We start from the raw sequence: 18,914 nt of genomic DNA, 5'->3' as shown, positions 1-18,914 counted from the left end.
TAAAAGCTGGGATTGAGTTCATGCTTCCTCTTTAATGAAGAGGTTGTCAGTGAAATAAACAAATCTACTGTAGGCCTGCACCAGACAGTAGAATTCATCCAGGCTCTCATCAAGTCCCCAGCCGTTGACCCTCATCGTATCCACACAGTCGACCTCTCCCAGTACCTCCGTCCCCCTGCATTGTGCACCAGAGTGGCTCGGTGTCTCAGAGGCTCTGACGCTACCCCAGAGGAGCAGACAGGGTAGGCCCACACACACACACGGAGACACACACACACACACACACACGGAGACAAACACGGAGACACACACACGGCTGAATGAGGCTGTCCAGTGACAGTGGGTAGCAGATGGAAAATAGACGATTTGTGTGTAAAGCCTGGGATGCTGCTCTGGTGGCACAGCTGCAGCAGACAGTCTGAGCCTATGGAACCCCACGGCCAGAGCATTGCCTCCCTCTGGTGGACAGTGTTGGAACTGATTCTGAGCTGTTTTCTATGCTGTTTTATTAGGCTACATTGAAATCCAAGTTTATTTGTGGCGTACACAGATTAGCAGATGTTAAAACAGATGTTAAATCAGGTGCAGTGAAATGCTTCGTGACCGTGTAATACCATCTTAGAGAGATTTCAGCACAGGAAGCTTGATCCTCAGTCATTCTTTCCCTGAGACTCCCTCTAAAGGGGGTCTTGTGGGGTTTGGATGAAATGGACTGGCACTAGGGTGGAATCATGAGAGTCGCATAGCAATAGTTACCAGGGTCAGGATTTTTATTAAAACATCCAACCAGTGTGGGAGGGAGGGAGACATGGAGCAGGCTGCCTGTCACCTACAGACCACACAGCCATCAGCGGCCAGGGCCGTTGTCATAGAGACCTGGTGCCATAGCCAATCATCCCTCCCTCCCTGCCACACCCCAGTAGGGGTCCAGATACAGTGGTGTGCAACACACGAGCTAGGTCCAATGATTCAAGTCTAGTCAGTGACGTGCAAAAATTCAACCTCCCTTATTATTGCACGTTGTAGCTAGCTCACAATGCCCTCTGATGATGGGTTCAATTAGCGTGAGGCGGCCGGAGATTGTCTGCCATCTCCATGTGTCCAGGCCGGCCAGGTTTCCATGAGAACTAGCGTAAGATTGCGTCGGCGAGGGCTGAGGCACAGCAGTGCCAGCAGCAGGAGAGTTGGACGGGAGTTCAGTTGCATTTGCCTTGGCGTGGGCGGACGGGTGCACGTGACCTTTTGCGGCTCAGCTCTGCCGGGTCTCGTCTCTGACAGGCAGCCGGCGTGTGGGAAAACACCACCTACACCACGACAGGCTGGCTTCTCAGAGTTAATTCCACATAACAGGTGGGATAGAGGGAGGACACCTCCGTCGCAGAAGTCAGGCAGACCTGAGTTTACAGAGCTGTTCAGGGGTACACTTATTCATTTCCTGTACCGCCGTATGCATATCCCTTGACATTTGCCCCTATGATTGGATGCAAAAATGGACTTCAGCTCACACGCTCGCAGACGTCTGTATGAAAGCAGGCAGACTTCTGTGAGTAAGCGTGTGGGCTGAAGTGTTTTCCAAAATGTGCAAGTACAGACAGGCAGTGTGTTCCCGTGGCCTTGGCGGCGGCAGGACGACAGACTAATGTCTCTCCCAAGGTCAAGAAGGAAAGCCATGGCTGAGCTGCGGCAGAGTGCAGCCCTGTCCTGGAGATGGCAGACCAACTCCAACCGGTCTCCACAGAGCATAACAAGGAGCCCACTGAGTCTCCTGTAATGAGGTGGCCCAAAGAGACACATGAAAGGAAAGGGAGGGAGAGCGGGATGGAAAGAGAGAGAAAAGGGCCCAGTTTTGTCCAGACTTCATAAGTCCCATAGTTTTACAAAAGCACAGTAGCAAAGCACAGATAGATAAGAGCATACTGTGGAACTAGTCAATGTCACTACTGCTACACTACCAACACAAAGCTGAGGCTATGGAACCTTGACCTGTACACCGAACTTGCTACCTTGTCCCGGACCTGCTGTTTCCCACTCCCTCTCGAACGCTCTCGAAGTCTGAATGCCCAGCTACGAAAAAGCCAACTGACATTTACTCCCGAGGTAGCCGATGACATCAAAAGTTTAAAAAGTGATTTTCATAACCTCTCATGGGGTAGAAACTAGCTTTTAAGATCAACTGTCTTGTACTTTTAATCCTACCCTGTGAAAGAGAAGCACTATTTAGGACCTATTTTCTTTTTAACCACCCGTCATAGAAAGGCTCGGTCTTCACATTATGTAGACACTGGTTTGGTGCTGGAGACAATGAACCGGAGGTGAAAAGTGGCTAATTAATTTCTCTTTAAGCAATGTAATGTTCTGAGAGTACCTGAACACCCCTGTGGAGGCTGTGTTGGCCCTGTTACCTGGCAACCTGTTGGAGAGAACTAGGAGAGATAAAAAGGGAGGACGAGGTGGAGGGATGGGCGATTGAGAATGACTCGATACAATGAGTTGTCGCAACGCCGACAAAACGATGCCATCTATCTAGGGCTAGCACTTTTAGCTGGATATCCAGGCCTCTGTAGGCTGAGGTGAAAAACACACACGAGGACACAGGAGCCATCTTGCTGCGATCCATAGCGTAGGATTGATGGACGAGGCAACCAGCATTGACATTCTCCTCAGGTCTGGCTAGAGCTGACCTGCTTTGTTAGATCAAACAAACAGGAAAAGCATTAGTATTTAGCCTAACACGGTTCCAGTTCTCCACAAAAACATAATTTACTGCCAAAAATAGGTCCATAAACGAGCATTTGAACACAGAGCTCCACTGCATACAGGATAACAGAGTTTAGAATGTAGTGAGCATTCAGCTTCCATGAAGCATAGACTGCATACAGGATAACAGAGATTAGAATGGAGTGAGCATTCAGCTTCCATGAGGCATAGACTGCATACAGGATAACAGAGATTAGAATGGAGTGAGCAAACAGCTTCCATGAGGCATAGACTGCTCATTAACTCTCCAGAGAGAAGGCTAAGTTATGGGTGAACACTAAAGACCGACAACCATTGTTCATCACACCAAGTCAATACTACATTACGCTAGTCGTCGACTAGTAAGCCAAATAATAGTCTGGATTTAACTTTCAACTCCTAAGTATAACTGCCTGAAACGTTTTTCATGCTCTTATTTCCAGACTTAGCCTAAAGCTACAAACAAGGTTTCTATGGACAGCAGTTGAAAAGCCCGCTCCATTTAAAACACTTCAGAGTGACTTCTCATTAATGAGAGACACAAATGTAATTTTCTTAAGTTTGAAGGTTGAGGTAGAAACTTCTAATGAATTAGACCCATTGAGTTTATTAAACACTGAAAATGGGAGACCAAAAACAAACAGGTTGTTCCTCTGATCCTCTATTCCTAGCAGGCTTGGATCAACAAGCTGGCATTCCAGAGACAGCTGGGACGGTTCCCTGCTGGGTGTGTGGATGCTTTTGAGTAGGCTACATTACCGTCCATAGAATCAGTAGAGGAGGCGTGTGGAGCCTATTCTGTTTGAAGGACGCGTGTGCAGAGCTCCAACCAGGCGACGCAGAGCTCCAACCAGGCGACGCAGAGCTCCAACCTGGCGACGCAGAGCTCCAACCAGGCGACGCAGAGCTCCAACCAGGCGACGCAGAGCTCCAACCAGGCGACGCAGAGCTCCAACCAGGCGACGCAGAGCTCCAACCAGGCGACGCAGAGCTCCAACGTGACAGCAAAACAACAACCTTGGCTGCGTAGCCTTGAAGCCAGCAGGGGCCCCGGCTCAGGAGAATAGCCGTGCATCATCTCCAGTAAAAGGGCATAGTTAATTAGGCCGGTATCAAATATTCAAACACCATGTCTGTGAAGTGCCTGCTCCGGGCAGCACAGTACAACCAACAGATGGGGCAGAGGGAGGGGGTACAACTTTGCTGGTCTCAGCCCAGGCTGGAGTCCCCTCACCTGGGGAGCAGACAGGAATATGACCCAGCCCCCCTCCAGAGAACCAGGGGGCAGTTGGGGGGAAAAAGCAATGGGGAGTGATTCACTGTCGGATGTTCCGATTGATTGAAGCCACCAGATTTGATTTCTATGATCAGTGCAAGTGGGATTTTTTTTTTTTGAGACATGTTTAAGAGGATGGAGGAAGTTTGAGTAGGTTTCTACAGGAAGTCCAAACGGTAGCCTAGCAACACAGTAAACATGGACTTTTTTTACTCAACGTCTCAATGTTATGAAAAGTATAAATTCTCGGCGCAATAACTTTTCATTATCGGGGCATTTAAGCCACTTAAACGATCAAACGACTCGAATCCATCCGGACTCTTAATTCTTCTGCTAATGCGAGCGCTTCTTATCAGAACTTGAGAGCCCTTCTTTTTCATCCACAGCAGAACCAGCAAAAAAAAACTTCTGAGTAATCCATGAGGATACAGAAAGAGACAGGTGCCTTTAAGTGTTTGCATAGCAGGTAGCATTGCTACTCACACTGCAGAACAGATGTCAGTCACAGTGTGGTGGAGCAGCAGGGTTACACCAACAGCGTTGCTTCCTCTGCTGCACTCAGAGTTCCTCCATTGATTTATTGGGGGAAATCGCTCTCCTCTGTCGCACCGGAGACTCACGGAGAGATTGGCATACAGGGGCCACGGGCACACAACCAGATTTCCTCTGCGTGGTAAGGCAACGCTCAACTGTTGCGTCATGTCTCGGGTTGTATCATGTCTCGGGTTGTATCATGTCTCGGGTTGTATCATGGGTGGACATGGCTGCCTGTGTTATTGAATGTACTGTGCGACCAGATTTCTGTGCCGAAAGGCAATACTCGCAACCATTAAGATCTGTTTGTTTGTATTAGCAGAGTAGGCATGGCCATGATATTGACCATGATCCAGAAAAGTGCTGTAAGGTAACACTGAATTGTTACAGTCTGTTATGCTTTTCTGTTTTGTGTTATTGGCTGTGTTATTGGCCTGGATCCAAAAGGCCTTTAATCCCATAGAGCCAGGGTCAATGACTCAATGGTCCAGTCACACAGTAGCGGTGCCATGTCACAGAGATGTACTCCTGCCTCCCATTTGGTCCTGCTCTAGTCCTTATCTGGATCCTGCAGCACAGACCATGCTACAACGGACATCTGGCCTACTCTGGCCCACGGACTGACTGACAGAAAAAACACTTTCATTCAAAAAACCATCAAGCAAAACATCCGAGCTGGCAGTGTTGATCATGTCAGGGTTGTGCTTTAATTCAAAGAGGACAAGCTTGCTTTAAGATTCACCAGAGCAGAGCACCACATCAAGAGACACTTGGGTAGTTGTTTGATGATCAAACTCCAATTCAATTTATTCCCCAAACAGTCATCTGGAATTCCTTCAGTTGAATTTTTAAAGAGGTTTCTTTTAACTGTCAAGCTGAATTAGCTGCTATTTACGAGGAAGAAAGGATAAACTTCTCTGTTGACAAACACTGAGGGGTTAAAGTGTTAACTGCTTTAAAGAAAAATCCCCTGAACAATAAACAAGCAAGGAAGATAAATATATTTCTAACAAGAAAAATGATCTTTAAAAAACAACGCTCGTAATTAAGAACACAGCGTCATGTAAACAAACATTTTAGACTTAGTAGGTTGATGGAATCCTATGGGCATTCCTTCTTGTGCAATCTGTTAATTACTGAAATGGTTTACCCACTTCAATTTTAATAGGATTCTAACTGTGGGATGATAAATAAAGTTAGTGTATCTAGAAAGCTTAGTGGAAAACTAGCCTCCCATTAAGCCTCTCATTAGGTCTCGCAAGTAAATAACAGGCTTCGGGTTCGCGAGGATAATTCGTACAATGTACATTTAACAAGTCCATGTGGCTTGCAGTACAGTGAGGTCATACATTTAGTATTAGCAGGACCACATATTAGTACTTAAGGATATAACGTTGCTCCCAGACAAGGCCCAAATCCCCATCATTTGAATGAAGAAAATATTGGGGGTGGAGATTTGGGTGCCTTGTGAGAATTTGTCGGCGAGTGGGTAACCCGCCTCTAGTATCTGTTCTATATTGGCTGCCATGCAATCACTGGAGAATAAACTGGATGAGCTTCAATAAGTGCATCGATGACAACATCCACAGTGACCGTACGTACATGTCTCAAACAGAAGCCATTGATTACAGGCAACATCCTCAACGAGCTAAAGACTAGAGCTGCCGCTTTCAAGGGGTGGGACACTAATCCGGACCCTTATAAGAAGTCCCACTATGCCCTCAGACGAACCATCAAACAGGCAAAGCATCAATACAGGACTAAGATCGAATCGTACTACACCGGCTCTGACGCTCATCAGATGTGGCAGGGCTTGCAAACTATTACAGACTACAAAAGGGAAACCCAGCCGCGAGCAGCGCAGTGACGCGAGCCTGCCAGACAGGCTGAAGGCCTTTTATAGTCGCTACGAGGCAAGCAACTCTGAAGCATGCATGAGCGCACCAGCTGTTCTGGAGGAACAGCGGCTCTCCGTAGCCGATGTGAGACCCTTTAAACAGGTCAACATTCACAAAGCTGCAGGGCCAGACGGATTAACAGGACGTGTACTACGAGCATGCGCGAAGCAACTGGCAAGTGTCTTCACTGACATTTTCAACCTCTCCCTGACCCCATAATCCAGAGTCCATAATACCTACAGTGGGGCAAAAAAGTATTTAGTCAGCCACCAACTGTGCAAGTTCTCCCATTTAAAAATATGAGGCCTGTAATTGTCATCATAGGTACACTTCAACTATGACAGACAAAATGAGAAAAAAAATCCAGAAAATCATATTGTAGGATTTTTAATGAATTTATTTGAAAATTACAGTGGAAAATAAGTATTTGGTCACCTACAAACAAGTAAGATTTCTGGCTCTCACAGACCTGTAACTTCTTCTTAAAAGGCTCCTCTGTCCTCCACTCGTTACCTGTATTAAATGGCACCTGTTTGAACTTGTTATCAGTATAAAAGACACCTGTCCACAACCTCAAACAGTCACACTCCAAACTCCACTATGGCCGAGACCAAAGAGCTGTCAAAGGACACCAGAAACAAAATTGTAGACCTGCACCAGGCTGGGAAGATTGAATCTGCAATAGGTAAGCAGCTTGGTTTGAAGAAATCAACTGTGGGAGCAATTATTAGGAAATGGAAGACATACAAGACCACTGATAATCTCCCTCAATCTGGTGCTCCACGCAAGATCTCACCCCGTGGGGTCAAAATGATCACAAGAACGGTGAGCAAAAATCCCAGAACCACACGGGGGGACCTAGTGAATGACCTGCAGAGAGCTGGGACCAAATTAACAAGGCCTACCATCAGTAACACACTACGCCACCAGGGACTCAAATCCTGCAGTGCCAGACGTGTCCCCCTGCTTAAGCCAGTACATGTCCAGGCCCGTCTGAAGTATGCTAGAGAGCATTTGGATGATCCAGAAGAAGATTGGGAGAATGTCATATGGTCAGATGAAACCAAAATATAACTTTTTGGTAAAAACTCAACTCGTTGTGTTTGGAAGACAAAGAATGCTGAGTTGCATCCAAAGAACACCATACCTACAGTGAAGCATGGGGGTGGAAACATCATGCTTTGGGGCTGTTTTTCTGCAAAGGGACCAGGACGACTGATCAGTGTAAAGGAAAGAATGAATGGGGCCATGTATCGTGAGATTTTGAGTGAAAACCTCCTTCCATCAGCAGATGAAGATGAAACGTGGCTGGGTCTTTCAGCATGACAATGATTCCAAACACACCACCCGGGCAACGAAGGAGTGGCTTCGTAAGAAGCATTTCAAGGTCCTAGAGTGGCCTAGCCAGTCTCCAGATCTCAACCCCATAGAAAATCTTTGGAGAGAGTTGAATGTCCGTGTTGCCCAGCAACAGCCCCAAATCATCACTGCTCTAGAGGAGATCTGCATGGAGGAATGGGCCAAAATACTAGCAACAGTGTGTGAAAACCTTGTGAAGACTTACAGAAAATGTTTGACCTTGGTCATTGCCAACAAAGGGTATATAACAAAGTATTGAGATAAACTTTAGTTATTTTCCACCATCATTTGCAAATTAATTAATTAAAAATCCTACAATGCGATTTTCTGGATTTTTTTCCCTCATTTTGTCTGTCATGGTTGAAGTGTCCCTATGATGAAAATTACAGGCCTCATCTTTTTAAGTGGGAGAACTTGCACAATTGGTGGCTGACTAAATACTTTTTTGCCACACTGTACATGTTTCAAGCAGACCACCATAGTCACTGTACCCAAGAAAGCAAAAGTAACCTGCCTAAATGACTACCACCTGCTACTTGATGCCATCAATACTGCCCTTTCCCACCTGGACAAAAGGAATACCTATGATACAGAGCAATACCTATGATATGAGCAAGACAAATTAGTTAATTGTGGACTACAGGAAAAGGAGGGCCGAACATCACTCCATTCACACCCCCTGTATATAGCCTCATTATTGTTATTTTATTGTGGAACTTTTGGGGGGTTTATTTAGTCAATATTGTTGGTTAAGGGCTTGTAAGTAAGCGTTTCACGTAAGGCCAGGTCTATTGTTGTATCCAACGCATGTGACAAATAAAACGTGATTTGAAATGTATTTTAAATTGAAACTTTATTTAACTAGGCAAGTCAGTTAAGAACAAATTCTTATTTACAATGACGGCCTACCGGGGAACAGTGGGTTAACTACCTTGTTCAGGGGCAGAATGACAGATTTTTACCTAGTCAGCTCGGGGATTCGATCCAGCAACCTTTCGGTTACGGGCCCAACGCAAACCAGTTACATGCTACCTCTATTCATCACAGGGGCGCTGTACCTAGTACCTACCCTACTTGCATTAACTCAGTGTTCAGATGCCATCTGGGATGACCCCTGGCTCTCAGACAGGCGTATAAAAAGGCCCCCCTCCCCCAGAAGGGCCTTGGCCTTGCCTGCCCCTGGGGCATTGTCTGGAGAGGATCCAGGTCCAAAATGGGACTGAACAATGCTGGTGGCATGTGTGGCGAGACACACACACAGTAGCGGTCTATGTGATGTCTGTACATAGGCCTACACACCTCGTCCACATAGAAATGAAGACATTTGCAAGCCAGGCAGCAAAGCAGACGCAGCCTGGCCCCCTCCCTCTCTATGCCAGAACACAGTGGTGTGTCATTGAGATCACCAACATTGAGTTGTAATTGTTCACATGTTCAAAAGGCCAGTAGCACCCCCCCCAATTGTCCCCTAGATTAGGGCAGTTAAAGGGTAAACGTACACACACACACACACGCAGGCAGGCAGACAGTCACAAGGCGGCTCAGTCACCATGGAAGCCTAATCTCCTGTTCTGTCTAATCCACCACCCCAGATGGTTTATGGGGGATTTATTGTCAGGGCTAATGGGGAATCCCAGAGGAGGGAAGTGCATATGCATATTCCACATAAATCATCTGTGATGTGGTGTTGAGATGATAAAAATACCAAGGAGGATAGTTTTATGATATCATAAACTATCTACCACAGTCTGACCGATGCTAGTTTATGTTAAGCCTATTGCAATGAACCAACCTTGTCCTTTATATATACACACAGTAGACAAACTGCACGACAGCGGCCAAACGGACAGCAGCCATATCTAACCCCGACACATCCACTACGGCATTCATGAATCATCACGTTGTAATACTGTTTGATGGCATGCCTCTTTCATTGCTTGGAACAGAAAGGCATCTGTTGTAGAGAATACAATAGAAGTTGATCAGAGCCCTACAAGCAGGTTAGCTACAGGTTTAGTTAGAGGTCATTTGAAGAGGTCGTCAGTGGTGTGGACGTCGTTAGTGCACAGCATGTGAGTAGTCATGGAGCGGAGGTTAAATCCCAGAGTTCACTTTACCTTGTGGGAAACATGACCCCACTGACTTCCACTGGGAGAGTGCTTTCTGTCTCTGACGGTCTGTGTCTCTGACGGTCTGTGTCTGTGTCTCTGACGGTCTGTGTCTCTGACGGTCTGTGCGTCTGTGTAGCAGCAGAGGAACTTGGCAGGCAGTCAGGTTGAGAGTGATGGAGAGTAAGAGGGGGAAGAGAGTGTCTAATTCAGGAGCCTCTCCTAACCCAGGCCATGTAGTTCAGAGAGCCACAAGCCCCCATCTGTCCCCTTCTCAAGACATGCCAGGCAGAACAGCTTACTGACACATTCCTCCACACAGGCAGCAGCCTACTCAGACTTTAACACAGGGCCGTTTCTACATACCAGCCCCGTGTTGGTTTCCAGCACTTCCACACCTCTCACGGCGTTTACTGTATCACACATATGTTCATCCCAACGTGATTCAAGACACTCGTATTCCAATAGCAAAGCCCATAAAGCCTAAAGATGCACTGCAATCAAGGCTGTTTCTACATTCAGGCCTGATGTTGGTAGCAACACTTGAACCTCTCACAGTTTGCTCAATCACATACACCATTGACCACCACACCACGATGGGAAACACTGGGGTAGCCAGAGGAAGGGGGCCTGGCTATATTGGTATAGCATATGACATAGCACAGCCTTATTTAGTCCACACACTGCTAACATGCACATAGGCTTGTTTAAAAGCACTTCTCCTATCCCTTGAATATAGGATATTTGACCCTGTTCAGTTCCTCCTTATGACAAACAGACTTGAGTCTCCAGCTGTGAAAATGTATCTCAGACACACTCCAAAAGGACTGAATACACTCTGTTGGGGGGAGGGAGGACTTGATCACCAGGCACTAAGAGATATTGCCCGTCTAAAATACCCAACTGGTTGTCATGAATTCTAAAACAAGAGCTCTCGGTCAGAGAACTCCAAGAGCTTATTTTCTATATTAAATATTTCATTTCTCTAGCTGTTTGGCTTCTGAGGATTTCAATTCTGATGGCATATTCTCGACAATGAACGAGCATTCTCGTCATCCCACTAAGCCATACTTCAGGATCTGCATGCCAAGGACATCTCAACAAACAGTGAGCCAGAGAAAGACACTCGACTCAACACGTTACACACCCCTATAAAAACACTGGTATTATCAACTAGCTTTAGACTCGGATCGTTCCCCCGGAATACATATTGGAACTAAGAATCGAAGTTTAATCCGTGATTAACTCTTTCTTGGTTTCTAAAAACCATCGATTCTCAACTGGTGGGAGGGTTCGAGTGTGTTCGCGGGTGTATGAGTAAAAAAATGTTTTAAATACTCCAGTCTGAACTGAAACGACAAACCAGGTATTAGGTCTGTAGAAATTATAATGAACTTACATTTCATTATTTAATCGTTTAACAATTTTTCTTCAATCATAATATTTTGAATATATAACTATTAGCAGCGCTGTGTTGGTTGATTTTGTGGTCTCAAGCCAGTGAGTTAATTAACATTCTTCATAAAGAATATGGGCACCACTTAATTACTGACAATGAAAGAGGTGGGAATGTTGTTCCCTCGCCATATAACTGCTACATTTACTACTAATATAGAATTCAAAATAGATTCCAGGTTGTATTTAGGTGATTATTTTTCACCATGCTACTATTGGGTCGCGACTGAGACAACCTTGTGCAATTTGGGTTCCAAGGCAAAACCGGTTGAGAACCACTACTATAAACTGATGTCTATGATTAGATATAGGACTGTGCCTGCGGGGGCCGAGATAATCTAGATAACCAGGACATCGTCCGACATCTACTCAAAACTATGTCCATTATCACAGCCTAGGCTCTTGTACAGTAACTTTTTATCATCTTGCCTTTATTTAACCGATTGCTGGTGTTTGCAGGCCATTTGGCGCTAACTTGGTGAGAACCAGAGGGGGACATGACTTTGGGGTCGTGCTGTGACAGAAACAGAGGTCAATAGGTTATGGCCGGCCGTGGGTCCGTGGGAATTCTGGGTCTTTGCGTTTAGTCTCCTTGCGTCACTCACCCGTGAAGAGATGTCTTTTCTTATAAAACAATAACTAAGGAGGCTAGAGGGAGGGAGCATGTGGTGGGTTGAACTTAGCCCTGACCAGAGCTTCTGGGCTGGCCACTACGGGGGAATTCAGAGCAGATGTTGCTGTTCTCCAGTTCTATATCTCCCATCCTCCCTCTTCATAAAGATGGACTGTCTAAAAATATGTTGGGAGTTTATGCGTTCTAAGAAAGGGCCCTCCAACTGTAATGCATAACAATGAGAAATAACAAAATACTGTATAAGAGATGAAACTGAATCAAGGTCAATTTACAGAGCAATCTGAATCACCAGCTGGGGGTTGGCTTTCCTCGAGGTCCGGCAGCAGTAGAATTTCTACTTGCACATCATCATCTGCACATCCATCACTTCAGTGTTAATTTGCTAAATTGTAATTGCTTCGCTACTATACTTACCTCCTTACTCCATCTGCACACACTGTATATAGATTTTTCTATTGTGTTATTGACTGTACGCTTGTTTATTTCAAGTGTAACTCCGTTGTTTTTTTGTCACACTGCTTTGCTTGGTCTTGGCCAGGTCGCAGTTGTAAATGAGAACTTGTTCTCAACTTGCCTACCTGGTTAAATAAATAACTAATAAATAACTAATTTAATAAATAATAATAAACTCGTGTCTTGCCGCAAAGTCCGTACAGGCAGCAAAATCAGACAGTCCGACACACACTAACCAAATTGAAAACGCTTGACACTTACGGAGATAATTGCATGAGAAGAGAAGAGAGGATTAAGAGACTGTACCCGTTAGTGGTCCTGTGAGGCCGCCGCTCCTAGCCCAGTAAGACATCAGTGTCAGCTGGCGTGCGGCACCCACCACACACAATCAAGATCGACAGTTCGGTCAAAGTATTTCAGGACCATGTCAGCTGTGTAGTCAAGTACAACCAGCCGTCTCGAGAAAACCAGCCGTCTCGAAACAAACACAACAGTGACAACTCGACACATGCTCACCAGTAGCAGCGCCATCTTCTTTATGGTGCGATTCCCCATTGCAGGAAGAAGACAACGGGTCAGGCTGGACTGGAGGATGAGCAGTCAGTCCTTGAGCTTCTCAGTAACAGTGAGACAGACGGGCCACTTCCCGGTTGTTGAAGTGTTACTGTCACAGCTCCCCCGCTTGTGGCGCGCTCGGATGTGAATGGAATCCCATTCACTGCTACAGTAGCTCCCCCTCCTCTCTCTCTCTATCTCTCCAAGGTGTTTGACTGCTACAGCTCGATCACGCTCACAGGAGAGAAGGGCAAAAAAAACGTGGCACATTTCAAGCCGGCCGGCACAACACGTGTGAAAGGTGAACAGAGCCACATGGCTCGGCACAACGAGACGCACCACGCGGCCGAGCCTAAGTTACGGTCCATGTTATGTCGAACAAACATGGCTCTCTTGACATGTCGAATAAGGAATCATGTCAGCTCTATTCATGGTATTAACTTCCATCTGCAGCGTTCCAGAACGTTGGCCTACGGAACGAGGCCCGGGGGAGGCACAGCCCGGGGGAGACACAGCCCGGGGGAGGCACAGCGAGCTCCAAACCAAGCTCCAGCCCTAACTGAAGGCCTGGCAAGGGGGGGGGGGGGGGGGGGGTCTGCTGCCTGGTCTCCTCGTCTTTCAGGGGAGGCTCTGTACTTGTAGCGGAGGGCTACCCCGGGTCCAAGGCTACCAGGCGGGCCGAGTGTCACTTTACTGCAGTTCATTATTTCTCCGGACTAATTAAAGAGTGATTTCCGAGGGCAGTGGAATACATTTCCCTTCACGGGTTTCCTGGGTGATTTGAGAAGAGCAGCGGGGAATGGATGACCTGTCAGTCCAACACAGCACTGTGTCGATCGTGTTGCCAAGACAGACGGCAAGATGTGGTTATACGAGGACACACTAGAGTAGGTGGGCGGCCAAGCACTGAGCTGGGTCCTTGTTGAATGCTCCAGTCTCTCAACTGACTGAGCTGGACTTGAAGTACTATAGGCCTGCTTAAATGGATACGTAAGGGCCTCATTGCCAATATCCCGATCTATGGGTAGCTGGTAGCTACCCATAGACATCGTCACTACGCTGACGCTATTTAGCATTGGCTCGCAAAACTACCTCCAACTTCCCTCAGACTGGACAGAGACAAATGACACGAGTTCATCTGACTAGTAGATAAAGGGCCTCATTGCCAAAATGTCCCTTTAATAAATAGCCAACCCTACTGTATCAGTCTTTCAAACAACATTTCTGATTGTGTCAACAGTTGATTGACGACCCATAACCTGATATGAAATTAGAGTTCAAGTAAAGCTCAGCTGAAGTAAACACAGTGCTGGGAACAATCTTTCAAGACACCCAATCTTCACTTATGGATCCTCAAAATAGAAGGTAAGGCTTCTTGAAGTCAGCACCTTTGCTGCTTCTACCAAAAAGGAATGTCACAGACACGGGTCAGGCATGCAACCCAAGAAAGGTTGCCATCTACTGCTATATGTCAATCAGCACATACCATTCTCCCTGTATGACCTACGCATTGCAGAGTATAGAAATAGAATGTCTAGTAATTCCATTTCTATCTTAAAGATCAGAGGTATTCAACTCTTACCGTACGAGCTTCAGAGCCTGCTGGTTTTCTGTTCTACCTGATAATTCATTGCACCCACCTGATGTCCCAGGTCTAAAAATCAGTCTGATTCGAGGGGAATATGTGGGAAAAAACACAGTGGAACTGGCGCCGAGGTGCAGAGTTGAGATGAGGGTTGTAGACCTTCTCATAGTACCTACTACAGACTACTGTAAATGTTCTCTTTGAAGTTTCTATAGGCCGATATGCTGTAATTGTTTGATATGGCATTAACGCATTGCTGTAGCATTGCAATTTGACCACAGAGACAGCCTGACAAATGGCTGAGGGGTACAGCTAGCAGAGTGTAGAGGGTATGTGAAACAGCATTTCAAGACCAAATCACAGGACTTTTTATTGGCATTTTCAACAGTTGAGAAATTAACTTCATGAATTTAAAGATGTAGTATCCTCTTTTGAACACAAGAGGGAGACATTGGATTAGAAATACAGCAATTACTGTACTGCTCTGTTAAGGACTACGAGAGTCCACGTTCAGTATCAACAATTGCTCATGTGATGCCTGGAGGCAAGGGTCGCTAGATTATTAGGCGCGGTTAGAGATTTATGCACATTTCTGAAAGTGTCTGCTTTGAAACTGCTTACCGTCACATAACTTACTTTGATTCTATTCACACATTCAGACCATCACATTACAACATGAAAACTGACCACAGGTTAGTGATGTTACAATACCAGAATTTTGTCTTTGATACCAACACCAGGTTTAGTATCATAATACTAGATACAGGGGGGGAGAAGCCCTATTAGCCAGTCACAGAATGCAAATTGATCAAGACAGATCTTGAAGAGTTCAATATTTTTTACATTTTATTTGACCTTTAACTAGGCAATATCATTACATTTGACATAGATTATTTTTTTGTTGTTGTATGCATTAATGAATAAATCATAATAGAAAATTTGACTTTGTTTTTACCAATCTAACCACATAACAGAAAGGCAGTCATTTATTTGAATGGTAAAATCTGTTTTGATAAATTGGGGAAATCAAGATGTAGCCTTGGCCTATTCACAATACAGGTGAATGCATATTCAATAGGAGTGTGTGAACGCATTGAGTTATTGTTTTGGCTGATTTCACAGGGCTACAGATGACAAACAATCTGTTACCCTTCCATTAGGGACTTATTTTATTGTACTGATCAACAACATTTGCATGGAAGAAGAAAAAACATTTTATAAAAGGTCTCTAAGACCTATGACATCATTCACACTCATTTTGGGGCTCCAGCAAAGAACCTCGACTGGAAGAGACGTGAGGCGAGGGAGAATACATGAATGAATACATTTCAGCTTTGAAAATCGGCAATAGTGTGTGTTATGGTTTGCATATTATCGCCAACAAGGTACATGGTACTAGCAAGTAAACATAGCTGGAAGATACCAGTATCTTCTTGTTCTGGCCTGTAATGGACATTGTTGCCGTTTTGCAATATTCACAGGTGTTAACTTCTGTTCAGCATAAGTGGTGATGCAGCCCAGACTCCCAGTGTGTGCACTGGTTCCTCATGCCAAGCTAGAGACAGTATGAGTGGGGAGCTAGCGTGATGCAACCCAGACTCCCAGTGTGTGCACTGGTTCCTCAGGCCAGGCTAGAGACAGTATGAGTGGGGAGCTAACGCGATGCAACCCAGACTCCCAGTGTGTGCACTGGTTCCTCAGGCCAGGCTAGAGACAGTATGAGTGGGGAGTTAACGTGATGCAACCCAGACTCCCAGTGTGTGCACTGGTTCCTCAGGCCAGGTTAGAGACAGTATGAGTGGGGAGCTAACGCGATGCAACCCAGACTCCCAGTGTGTGCACTGGTTCCTCAGGCCAGGCTAGAGACAGTATGAGTGGGGAGCTAACGCGATGCAACCCAGACTCGCAGTGTGTGCACTGGTTCCTCAGGCCAGGCTAGAGCTAGCAATGAGGAAGCGGACTAGGTACGATAAGGCGATTTCGGCTGCGCTGATACAGACTTGATCCTCTCTCAAATCAGAAGACGGCGTGAGACATTTGACAGAAGAACGAAAGTAACAATTCTAGTAGAGAACCGTTTTTGAAGGTTCTAGTATCTAGTAAGTTCTGGTATACTGTGAAACACTAACACTGGTCAGGTCTTACCTTCTTCTTGATGGGTGAGCTTTGGTGTTGGCATCCCGAGGACTGGTCCAGGTTGTTGTTGGGGACAGACACATCACTCCTGAGGGAGGGTGAGTGGAGGCCATCCTCCTCCCCCTCCTCCTCCTCCTCTTCCTCCTCCTCTTCCCTCCCACTCTCCTCCGAATGCTCAAAGTCATCACTGTCCTGGTCCATCTCCTCCTCGTCCTCCTCCTCCTCCCTCCCCGTTCTCACTCCTCCCTCTGTCCTTTCCTCCTCCTCTCCCTGCTGGCTGCCACTGTTGTTGTTCTCCTCTTCCTCCTCCTCGTCGTCATCCCCCCCCTGTTGCCGTCGCTCCGCCTCCCACATCCACCTGCCGCCCTTAGTCACTCCTCCGTTCACCTCGTTGGGTACTCCTCCTCCATCCTCCTCCTCCCCGTCTCCCTGGGGTCCATTCTGCCTGGAGGTCCACGGTTCTTCCACTCCTTCCCCCCCTGCCGAGGCCGCAGGCTGGACTCTGGACTGCTGGTGTTCTTGGTCCTCCACCACCCGGTTCATGTGCTCCTCCTCGTCGGCCTCCTCTCCAGGCTGCTGGCCCTGGGGCGTCCGGGCCGAGGAGGAGGCGTTACCTCGCTGGGCCCCCGGGCCCCCTCGCCGGCCCCCCAGGCCCCGCCTGCTGCCCCCCGACAGCAGATCCTGGTTCATTTCCAAAAGCCAGCTTGCTACCTCCTGGACCTTCACTAGGCTGTCTGAGGAGGAGAAGGGCTTGGCATTCTGTAGGAGAAAGATATGAAACGAGCGAGAGACAGAGAGGGGGGAAACAGAGAGGGGGGAGAAAAGAGGAGATATTAGAGTTATCCATCTCATACACACAGACAATTGCAATGCTGATGCTCACCAAAATAAAGTGGAAATAACCCCGTCATCTTTTATTCATAACGGTAGAAATAAAACAAAGTGTTTGTGCTGGGAGATGCAGGAAATGGTTGCATTTAGGTGGGGAGACAATAGAGGAAAGCTTTGGCTTTGGATCACACAGCACGGGCCTTGGAATTTCTACAAAAACGAACTACCGAGCCTCAGCGTGACACACACACACACAGAGCTACTGGTATTCTAGCCTCCGACACAGCCAATGAACACAGCCCATCTGTCATGATATGAAAGCAGCGACATTCCTGGCTCCATATGGAAGAATCCAGTCCAACTACTGTTCTTAACCATTGGGGTAGTTTGGAGTTGGATGGCGGCTGTGGAACGTTGTTCAGAATGAGAAAGTCCAGCTCTGTTATGTTTAGAGCTGTTTATCATCCGAGGCTGCTGGTCTACCGACAGTGAATCTGGTGGTTCCCAGAAACTTTAGCCTAATCAAAATATGCTGTGCTGAGAAATTTAACTATCGTCTTGGTAAACATACTGTAGGCTTGTGTCAGACAGCTTGTTCATGCTGTTTGAAGCCTGCCGTTATTCACAAAACTATAGAAGTTAATCACGCAAGCATGATATGATGTGGCCTGTTTGTGCCGTCTTGCCAACTCCTACTGGCAGCACAAACAGATCTGGGACCAGGTTGAGGGTGTAAACCTACATCAGAATATAAGGCCACGTTAGCTAGTTAGATGACAGGGACTCTGTACCCGAAACTGATGGAGCCAAGTTACCCAACATGACACCGCCTTCACTCTGAAGCCAAAGTGTCAGAATGCTCATTAATGCGCGGCCTGAATATGAGAATGAATATGACGTTAGTCCATTAGCCGTGACGGCTAGAGTTTGGAAAGACAAGTGAGGGACTGAGTGAGGGAGAGGAGGAGTGCAGGCTAGAGGAGAAGGAGTGAGGGGGCAGGCCAGGGGAACAGGGGAAAGCTCCATCCCAGCCATGTTGTTTCGTTAGCCTCTTGGGTGATCACAGTGATGGTCTGTGACAGTCTAGATCAGGACACATTCACCTTGCCCAGGTACGCAGACAAAGTTGAACCTGAATGAGTTCACTCAGAACCATGCATTTAGAGCAATACAGCTCTGAGTTCACGGTCAGTGTCCCTCACTCTTATAGGAGCTTACAGTAGGAAGGTTGTCTAATAGAGAAACACACACACACACACAAACCAAACCTGTCTATCACCTGGTGGAAAATAGCCTAGCATAACCTACATGCCAACCCCTCCTTTTGAAGTCGGCCACATTGTCTCCTGTTCCC

The 18,914-nt window shown here is 46.6% G+C and overlaps 1 protein-coding gene across 3 annotated transcripts in view; it reads right to left on the bottom strand.

Moving 5' to 3' along the window:
- LOC110534508 (F-box/WD repeat-containing protein 7) overlaps positions 1-18,914 on the bottom strand; it is a 190,657-nt gene that overhangs the window by 98,141 nt on the left and 73,602 nt on the right. For all 3 annotated transcript variants that reach the window (XM_090187602.1, XM_090187604.1, XM_090187603.1), the window contains one exon: positions 16,739-17,488. In XM_090187602.1, coding sequence (XP_090043728.1) covers positions 16,739-17,419 — 681 coding nt within the window. In that variant the 5' untranslated portion in view covers positions 17,420-17,488. The remainder of the gene's footprint in view (positions 1-16,738; positions 17,489-18,914) is intronic.

This window comes from Oncorhynchus mykiss, chromosome 10, assembly GCF_057628025.1.
Source record: "Oncorhynchus mykiss isolate SJ-2025 chromosome 10, ASM5762802v1, whole genome shotgun sequence".
In the NCBI taxonomy this organism is placed as follows: Eukaryota; Metazoa; Chordata; class Actinopteri; order Salmoniformes; family Salmonidae; genus Oncorhynchus; species Oncorhynchus mykiss.
The sequence above is the reverse complement of the archived record's forward strand: the minus strand, read 5'-3'. Positions and strand labels throughout refer to the sequence as shown.